Source organism: Juglans regia, chromosome 2 (genome assembly GCF_001411555.2).
Source record: "Juglans regia cultivar Chandler chromosome 2, Walnut 2.0, whole genome shotgun sequence".
NCBI lineage: Eukaryota > Viridiplantae > Streptophyta > Magnoliopsida > Fagales > Juglandaceae > Juglans > Juglans regia.
Genome location: NC_049902.1, coordinates 28,986,695 through 28,997,065, shown reverse-complemented (window position 1 = coordinate 28,997,065; position 10,371 = coordinate 28,986,695). Strand labels below are relative to the sequence as shown.

At 35.3% G+C, this 10,371-nt stretch overlaps 1 protein-coding gene across 2 annotated transcripts; it reads right to left on the bottom strand.

Moving 5' to 3' along the window:
• Positions 1–4,469: 4,469 nt before the first annotated feature.
• On the bottom strand, positions 4,470–8,126 carry LOC109002078 (G-type lectin S-receptor-like serine/threonine-protein kinase At4g27290). 2 transcript variants are annotated; one of them, XM_018979666.2, is made up of 7 exons: positions 6,796–8,126; positions 6,469–6,603; positions 6,192–6,349; positions 5,906–6,116; positions 5,550–5,787; positions 5,315–5,465; positions 4,470–4,968 (listed from the first exon to the last, which is right to left on the bottom strand). In XM_018979666.2, the coding sequence occupies exons 1-7, from the start codon at positions 8,063–8,065 to the stop codon at positions 4,669–4,671; spliced, it is 2,463 nt and encodes an 820-aa protein (XP_018835211.1). In that variant the 5' UTR covers positions 8,066–8,126; the 3' UTR covers positions 4,470–4,668. The 2 variants fall into 2 exon arrangements, with proteins under 2 accessions (XP_018835211.1, XP_018835213.1); XM_018979668.2 differs by lacking the exon at positions 4,470–4,968 and having other exon boundaries at positions 5,355–5,465; positions 5,546–5,787.
• Positions 8,127–10,371: the final 2,245 nt, after the last annotated feature.

Genomic DNA, 10,371 nt, shown 5'->3' with positions numbered 1-10,371 from the left:
TCAATTAGTTGTTTAGTTTTACAATATCAAATATTTGTTTAGGGCCATGCATGCATGTGAGTTGGCTGTATAGAAACAGATCACCTTTAAGAAAATATTATATTACACTTTATATATCACATTACATATTTGGTTTATCACTGATTTCACAAACACATATACACATAATGCGCGCCCAATTTTCCTCTCTGTATGTTGAAAGCATCAATCCTCCGAACGCACATATCTGATTTGACAAACACATGCACATAATGCACGCCCATTATGTGGTTTATACATATACCAACAATTCAAACTTCAAATAAAAAAAGGCTCAAATTAGATCTCAATCACAGTGTATAAAAAATGAACTAAAACAAAAATAGCAACTAGTCCAATTGATTCTTACCAAGACTCTCAAGGGGCGTCCGTTCCAGACTCTCAATCATCGGCAATTATATTAGGGTTCACAATTAGATTTATAAAATCATAAAAAGTAGAAGTTAGAAACATTAAAAATAAATATTTAGATCTATAAAAGCATATAAATTTACTCGATTCAAGCCTATAGCTCTCGGCATCAATGCCAACGATATCTAGTCCAATGGGCGTTTTACTTATCCAATTCTGTGTGCAAACGAGGGCCTTCACGGTTGTCGGTGACAATGAACTCCAATAAGCATCCAACACACGACCTTCAGTGCTAAATGCCGACTCTAAGGCAACTGTAGTGACAAGAATGGCTAGCACATCTCGGGCTACACGAGAAATGATTGGATACTTGGTGGAATTAACTTTCCACCAAGTTAATAGCTGAAATACATCACTAGGTGCCTCGATAGCTTCCATAAAATATCATTCAACCTCAGATGTATAATGCATAATATTCCTTGTTGACATGAGTTGATGATACTGCTGTATAATTCGATTGCCTCTAACCCTTACAGATGGGGTCAGTATCACCTGAGGAAACTGACGATCCGGTCGGCCTCGAATGTGAGGAGCTACCAACTGCGGATGAAAGCTGACAACTATTACTGTAGTGATTATATAAGTCATCAACATCAATTTTTAGCAATCTAATAAACTCTGCAGCCTTCACTGCCCCGAGGACGGAATTTACCCAAAATTCTAAAACAACCAACTTAACTCGGGGGTCAAAGATCACAGCCACAAATAGCAATCTATTTATCTTCTCAATATTCTTCCAATAGTTATCATATTTGATCTTCATCCTCGTAGCCATAGCAGATAACAATCCACTAGAGTCAGTACAACTATTTTCCAACTGAAAGTGAAGCTCTGAGAGCTCGCTGAAGAATGAGTTTGCAGTCGTATATTTTGATCCAGATAGCCGCATGGTTATGTCATAAAAAATTCTTAAAAATTCAACAAAGTAGCTCACACTAGTCCAATCATGTGCGTCCGGCACACTGAGCCCCTATCCTGCTGGCTCCAACAAAGCATACATCAGACCCCCATCCTCGACCTCCATCCGCTCGAATGCTTTTTAGTACTTTTGTGCCACATCCAACATCATGTATGTAGAATTCTATCGAGTCAGAACGTCCAAGCACAACATACTAGAACATTCAATTTTAAGATGTTCTGCTATTGCCTTAAAATTGGCAAGCCTTTGAGGGGAACCCCTCACATATCGTACAATGTTGCGGACTCGGGTTATGGAATCATCAACCTCTTTTAACCCCTCAACAACTATGAGGTTGATAATATGAGCATAGCATCGAACGTGAATAAACTCGTGGGCCCGAATGACATCATCTCTCACCGTTGTGTTCCGTTTAAACTAATCAATTGATGTTTCATTGGCACTGGCATTGTCAACTGTAATACACAACACTTTTTGAATTCCCCAGTCCTTTAAACAATCATCCATCTTCGCGCCAATGGATGCACCTTTATGATCCACAATATCTTTAAAACCAATAATTGTTTTATGCAAAATCCACTCACTATCAATGTAGTGTGCTGTGATACACATGTAACAGACATTCTGTATGGAAATCCATGTGTCAGTTGTAAATGAAACTTTCTGGCCAGTGGTAATAAATATCTTCCTCATCTCCGCCTTGTCTTTCGCATGCCTCTTCATACAATCTCGCATCACCGTATACCGTGATGGAATGAGAAATTGTGGCTCAACAAAATTTAGAAACTTTCGAAAGCCTCTTTTCTCGACTGTGGTTAATGGCATCTCATCAGTAATTATCATCTCTGCAAACATATCCCTCAACATCTTCTCACTGTATTGAGGGATGACCAATTTCTTAGTCTGTGTACCATCAGTGACTGTAGAAGTTTGGTAACTGAGGTTGGTCTGATCAGTGGCTTGCAATCCCTTCTCTATCTTATATCGTTGGCAACCATTTAGATGTGCTATTAACACACTGGTACCTTGTTTCTTCGAATGGCATTCACAAAGTGATCCACAGTAATGGCATATTGCTACCGGATTCGCAATATCACCAGGAATTTTGATGAAATGCTCCCATGTCCACGACCTCTTTTTAGAAGGCCGTGGTGGTTGATCTTGCTCAATGGGCATCTCCTCCTCTCGTTGAACATATCCTCATCCTCTATATCAACTGGGAGTGTGAGTCGACTACTCGCACAAGATATAACTGCTCTAGATGTAGCTGCCCTAGAAGTGACTCTAGGGGTGGAAGTACCCACCAGTGTAGGAGTTATAGTATTGGCATCCACCACATCTCCTTGTAGACGATAATCTCCACTACGTCTAGGATCCATATCACAATCAATGAACCTGAAAAAATTAAATTAGAAGCAAAAAATTAGTTTAAAATAAACTAGGTTATTGTATTATTGTATAGGACATGTATTATTGTATCATAATATATTATTGTATCGATGTATTATTACATCGAGGTTCGCTTGATGTGCGCTCGACTCAGCGGAACCCATCCAGAGAGGTTCGCTTGACGTGCGCTTGAAGTGTCGCTCAAGCAGAACTGATCCAGAGAAATTCGCTCGACTTGCGCTCGACATGGCGCTCGAGCAGAACCCATCCAGAGAGGTTCGCTCGACGTGGCGCTCGAGCCGAGCAGAACTCTTCCAGAGAGGTTCGCTCGACTTCCGCTCTACATGTCGCTCGAGCCAATGTTCAATACAACGTGTGCTCGACACCTCGCTTGAGCGCAAGTGTTCAATACAATGTAAAATTCAGGGTTTTGAGCGTCGTGATTTGTTGGGACTATATTCAATACAACTAATTTACAAGAATCGCAACTGCTGGCTTCGATAGCATAAGAGACGTGCTTGAATTAAATTTAGGGCTCATAACCTTACTCTCACCGTAGGTGGAAGCTGAACAGAGGAGCAACGACGAACGGCGGCACGGAGATGGCTTCACTGGTTCAATGAGATGCAAGAGAGAAGGGAGAAGGAAGAAGGAAGAAGAAGGGGGGTGACGCGTTTTGGACCCCCCTTCTTAATATGAAACGACGTCGTTCCATATTAAGTGGAACGGTGTCGTTCAAATTTTTTTAAAAAAACCCAGCTGTAAAACGACATGCTGTAAAATGATGTCGTTTTACAGCTGGATTTTTTTAAAAAAATTTCCGAGTTGGAATCGGAGCTCCGACTCCGACTCCGAATAGATATTCGAGCTACTCCGACTTTCGACTCCGACTTCAACGTCTGAGCGGAAGTCGGACGAAGTCGAAATTTTTAAAATTTTGCACACCCCTAAATCAATGTCACATAAAAAAGCGTTAAAAAATAATGATAAATAGAACTTTTTCTAATGCATCCTTGAGCGAGTATTATGCTTGCTTTGGAGTTTTAGCTCTCAAAAATCTCTGGCAGAGATATTGTTTCATTAATGTATAAGAATTCTTTTAATTTTTCAGTTTAACTTGTAGAAAGAAAATATCTTTTCAGCTGCACTAATTGTTAATCTTTTATATATTGATATGATAACATATAAAATAAATAATAAAATATATTTTTTTCCATCCGTTTAAATTTCGTTTAAATAAATCACTGATTTTCACATTATCTATATATGAAACGAAAGACCCGAAACAATGTATTCTACTTGATGCCCATTGATAGTCATATATGGCCGTCCCCACCAAAAATGGGAACTGATGGTTGAGTTGATCCATGTTGGATCAACAGCTGAAGATAAATGTCAAAGACCAAATTGCACGGCAACAAAAATCTTATTATTTATTATTATTATTATTTTAAAATTTAAAAAAGTTGAATTGTCAATTATATTTTGTGTTGAGATTTAAAAAAATTGTAATGATGAATAATTGAGATGAGTTTAGGTTCCAAACGAATTATCATGTCACTTTCTCCCACCAATATAGAATTTTCTCTCCATAATTTTCAACTCAATGAGCTGCTGTTAATTGACTCGAAGCCCGGGGATGGACTTTCACAAAATATGAATGGAAACCAAAGAAAAAAAAATGCTGTGAAGTGGTAAAATATGAGCTACACACATTGAATCATTCACTGAAAATAACATTTATAACAATCCTTGCTCTAAATCAAGAAATGTATTTTATTTTTTCTCCTTTTGTTTCTGTCCTGAAGAATAGTAAGTTCCAAACCTTTTTTACCCAGCTTAATGCATTGAATTTCCAACTGTACAAATTTCAAAAGAAACCTCTCCCCTTTTACACCAAGTGATAATATCTACCGTGCTTCGAATGTTGAAATGCTGATTCCATTTGCTGAATAAGTTGCATTGTTGCTAGACACAGAATCTGTTACCGATAAATCTGCATAGAAACCCGGCTGCCTTGGGATAGGCAATAAAATTTCACTGCTTAACATTAGAACCACAGAAGACATGTTTGGTCTATCTTCAGGTCTTTGCTGCACACATAACAGACCCACATGAATTAGTCTTAACACTTCAGATCGTGTGTGCGCATCACCTACTGATTCATCGATCAGTTCCATTGCTCTATCTACAATCCATAGTCTCCATGCCTGAAACAAATTAAGAACCATATTTTTGTGAGTTGGATTTCCATTAATATGCCCATCTTGATCTATTACAATATACTATCTTGGAGGAGTTGTTTGGATTCAGAACTTACCTCAGCTCACCTCAACTCATCTCATCTCATCTTATCTTATCATTACAACTTTTTCAAATTTCCACACAAAATATAATAACCAATTCAACTTTTTTAAATTATAAAATAATAATTATTAAAAATAATATTCTAACAATATTTTATTTAACTCATCTAAAACCATCTCAACTTATATTTGAATCCAAATGGGAATTATAAAGGTCACGTTATCCAAGAATGCAGTTCTTCATGCTTACATGTCCAAGAAGATTGAGGTGGTGGTCTGGATGGCAGAATCCCCTGTTCTTCTTCCCACTCAATATCTCCAATACTAAAACTCCAAAGCTAAAGACATCAGATTTCACAGAGTACTGCCCATGCACTGCATACTCAGGAGACATGTAGCCACTGCAAAATATTATGTAAGGACAAGGAAGATGAAGTTCATAAACAGTTAAAGGTTACCTATAAGAGAAGATTAAACATACTTACTAAGTTCCAACAATCCTATGGGTCTGGGACACAATTTGATCTCCCTGAAATGATCTAGCCAGGCCAAAATCCGAAATTTTCGGATTCATTTTAATATCCAGTAAGATATTACTAGCTTTGAGATCTCTATGGATGACTCTCAGTCTAGAATCTTCGTGAAGATAGAGAAGACCCTTGGCAATGCCACCAATAATGTCGATGCGCTTATGCCAATCTAATAATTTGCTCTTTGTCTGGTCTGTCCAAGTTCACCTTCATGTCAGTACAAACCTTGCTGAATTCTCAATGAAAATTTCATTAACTGAAGAAGATAACCAAACAAGAATTTCCTGCTAGAGAAGGGTCAGAGCTCAAACCAAAAATAAAGGACTCCAAGCTTTTGTTAGGCATGTATTCATAAATCAGAATTTTCTCATTTTCTTCTGTGCAACACCCTAGAAGCTTTACAAGATTGCGGTGTTGAAGTTTGGCAATTAATTTGACTTCATTTATGAACTCCTTCGGTCCTTGTCCGGAATTCATTGAAAGCCTCTTCACAGCTATCACTTGCCCTTCTGGCAGTGTTCCCTGAAAATCAATAGGTTAGGAAATGTGTTGCCAAAAAAATAAACTACACATATGGTGAGGATATTTTTGTTCTACCTTATACACAGGTCCAAATCCACCTTCTCCCAACTTCTTGTTGCTTGAAAAGTTATCAGTGGCATTAACTATGGCTGTCAAATCAATTATCGGTAACTCCATGTCTTCCTTCAGGCCTTCATTTTCACAATTTTTCTCCTGTCTTCTTTTTGCCATTCCTGGAATATTAGGAACTGAATTGGGCTCGATTTTCTTGAACAGAAGAACTATTGAATGCAAGCGGCCAACCATCTACTCAGATGCATTTCTAAGTTAAGAACTATAAACATAGCTTTACCTTTGAAACTAGACTTCTTCTTCCGTATGTATGAGATAACTCCAAGTGTTAGAATTCCAATAACTAATGCTACAGCGCCAGTTATGATTCCTGCTTGTTTTATCTTGCTGGTGTTCCCACTTTTCCCATTTTTTTCTGAAAACAAAGTTAGAGTTCTACTCAATCTTCATATATCTGACAATTGATCAAAACTTGTATTAATTTGGAATATGCTGACTAGGCAATATAGTTGTCCAAGTTATCCTCCTCTATTCATAGTAAAAGAGCAAAATTCAGAGAATTTTTTTTTTTTAAATTTTTTAGGAGGAAAAAAGAAGTAAAAAGTACCTAGTTCTGAACTGGCCATCTTTATGTATAGCTCTTGCCCACCCTGAGAGTACACAACAATGTCAATCAGTTTCCCGAACCAAAGCAAGCAGCCACTCCCTTTTCCCCTAATATCTAAATTGGAATATGCTGTGCAAGAGCAGTTTTTCAAGCACAATCCCTGGCATTCATCGAGGCTCAAGGTCGCATTAAACCAGGAAGAAGATGTGTCGGGCAATTTCAACCCCGTGTACTTGCGGAAGCCATCTCTAATATTGCATACCAATGGAGTCCTTCGAACACATCCATCAGACCAATCTACTGATTTCCAATCTTTTGGAGACTTGGGTAAGAATCCTTCCAAGCATTCACATGCAGGAGAGTTATCGGTATCGCAGGCAGCATATGCACCACAGAATGCATATCTTTGGCACTCATCTGCCTGGGATGTGAATGAAAGCTCCCAACTGCGTGTTCGATCCATCCACATAAATCGCTGCGAAATGCCTGATGGATTTATTATATATCTCGAAAAAACAGAAGTGTTTACTAGTTTGAACTTGTAATACACCTCGATCTGATTCATCACGAATTCATACTCGAACACTGGATTCCGATTTAAGCCCGGATATCCCGTAAAACGAAGACCATTCCATGACCCTGAGCTAACCTTTATCGTATTCCCCTTCATCAGAACTATTTGCGGAAGCCCACGAGGATCTAACCTTACTGAAAAATTACCTCGACCAGGATCTTCCGTGCTCTTCCAAGATGATAGGACTCTATCTAGACCAGTTTCCAAGTTCCTTCCAAGCTTCATTTCCGGTAGTAATGTGTCACAAGGATAATCAAAACTCTGCCACAAAAATCTCTCTGGGTCATCAACATTTCCATCTTTCACAACAAGATTTCCAGTATCCAGGAGTTGTGCAACTGGATTTTCTGCTGTTCTTGATGTATTAGTTGACCAAACAACATTATTTGTGCTATTGAGAAGGGCAAGAACTCCTTCATCGGTGACCGTTAAAACTCCGGAGTGATCGTTAAGCGGAGTGTCTCTGTTAGCCACCCATACGACTGTCCCAGAAGATATCGCGTACCATATTCCGACGTATCGGCTTTTCGAACTGCCTGGGCTGAAAAATCCCATTTCAAATGTTCCACCGGCTGAAACTAATCTGTCGCCGTCTCTGATTGATTGACTGGAAGGAGGAGTGTCCAGCGTAATGGATGTTTCTAAGAGGGAGAACAATACAGAGAAAACAAAAAAATAGGTATAGGTTTCGGCCATTGGTTTTTTGTTTAATGGTCTATCTCATTCTGTTTGGGAGAAAGTATTGTGTGCGTATGGTAGATGCAGACAAGAAGAGATATGTGCAGAGAATGGCAAGTGGCTTCTATGTATACACCGGAGGATTTGATGAGAGAGAAATTGAGATAATTTTTAAATAATAAAATAAAAATTAAATTATTTATTATATTTTATATTAAAATTTTAAAAAAATATTTTAAATTATAAAAATTAAATTATTTATTATATTTTACGTAAAAATTTAAAAATTTATAATAATAAAATGAGTTAGAATTTTAAATATAAACTAGCCTTAACTTTTGTAAACCGGGTCAAGTGAGTACGGCCCAGGTTGCGATAGTGCGCATCTGTGAGAAGGCCTCTTTTCAACTACCCAAATAATTAGCCAAGACCCTTTCCACCATAAATCTCGGCACATCAGTTTAACACACAGACTCGACTCAATAGATTTAGGTAGGGCTGAGCAAAAATCCGACAATCTGACTCCGAATCCGACTCCACTCCAGCTCCGCTCCGACTCCGCTCCGGCTCCGACTTATCGGAGTCGGAGTCGGAGGTTTTTTCTTCATGACAGTCGGAGTCGGAGTCGGAGTCGGAGTCGGATCCATTGATGATCCGACTCCGACTCTGCTCCGATCCGACTCCGATCCTCCGCCTCCGCCTCCGACGTCTCCCTCCGACTCCGCCTCCGCCTCCGCCTCCGATTTTATACATATTTTATAAAATGTGTTTTTCTATATATTAATTATTTAAATTTTATACAACTATATCTTATATAGTTAGTTAAACTCAATAATATACTAGTTAAATAATATATTTATACTATAATATATAGACTAAATTGACTAATAATAGTTTAGTATATGACTATATGTAAATATCATACTATTACAAATTTACAATATTACTACCATGTAACACTAAATTACTAATGTATAAATATAATAGCATATAATACTAATAACTAATGTATATATAATATACTATAAACACTAAGATGAATAATAACATCGACATGTAATATTGTAATACTAATGTATAAACACTAATCTATAAATTTATAATAACATATAATACTAATGTATAATAACTAAAGTATTATTCATATAAATTACTAATAGTCTAATAGTATTAATTACTATATATAAATTAGTAAACCACTTTAAGCCTATATATAAATGACTATATAAATTACTGTAGTAATAGTATCAATTACTAATACTATATTACTATATGATACTATTAAGTTATTAACTATAGTGATATACTAGTATTAGAAATTAAGTATACTAATACAATCAGTAATATAGTCAGTATAATACTAATATACTAATACTATTATATAGTTATACTAAATTAAAATCATTATAGCAAATACTAATATATAGTTATTCTAATCATTACAACTAATTCTAATACTAATATAGACTATAGTTATAACTTGTAGTATCATAACTATACTAAATCACTATAACTTATACTAATATAGTTATACTAAATGACTATATCTATAACTATATATATTATATAGTATTAATATCACTATTAGTATAATATATAGTATTAATAATAACTAATAGTCTAATACTAATATAACTATTAGTATAACTAATATCACTACTAGTATAACTAACTAATACTAATATACTAATACTATTATATAGTTATACTAAATTAAAATCATTATAGCAAATACTAATATATAGTTATTCTAATCACTACAACTAATTCTAATACTAATATAGACTATAGTTATAACTTGTAGTATCATAATTATACTAAATCACTATAACTTATACTAATATAGTTATACTAAATGACTTTAACTATAACTATATATATTATATAGTATTAATATCACTATTAGTATAATATATAGTATTAATAATAACTAATAGTCTAATACTAATATAACTATTAGTATAACTAATATCACTACTAGTATAACTAATATTAATACTAATACTAATATACTAATACTATTAGTGTATTACATATATTTATATATATTATATATATATAAAGTATATTAGTGTATTAATAATATTTCGTATACAGTGTCGGTGTCTTTTTTTTAATATTCATATATAATAATATATATCATATATTTTTTTATGAATCTTCATATATATATATAATATAAATTATAATGATAACATTAGATTGATATTGCATGGTCTTCTATTTAGTTTAGATTGTAATATTGATAAAGTTGAAATTTGAAAGCTCACAAATTTTTTTTTTTTTTTTAAAAAATGGGTCAAATATGAAATTAAAAAAGACAA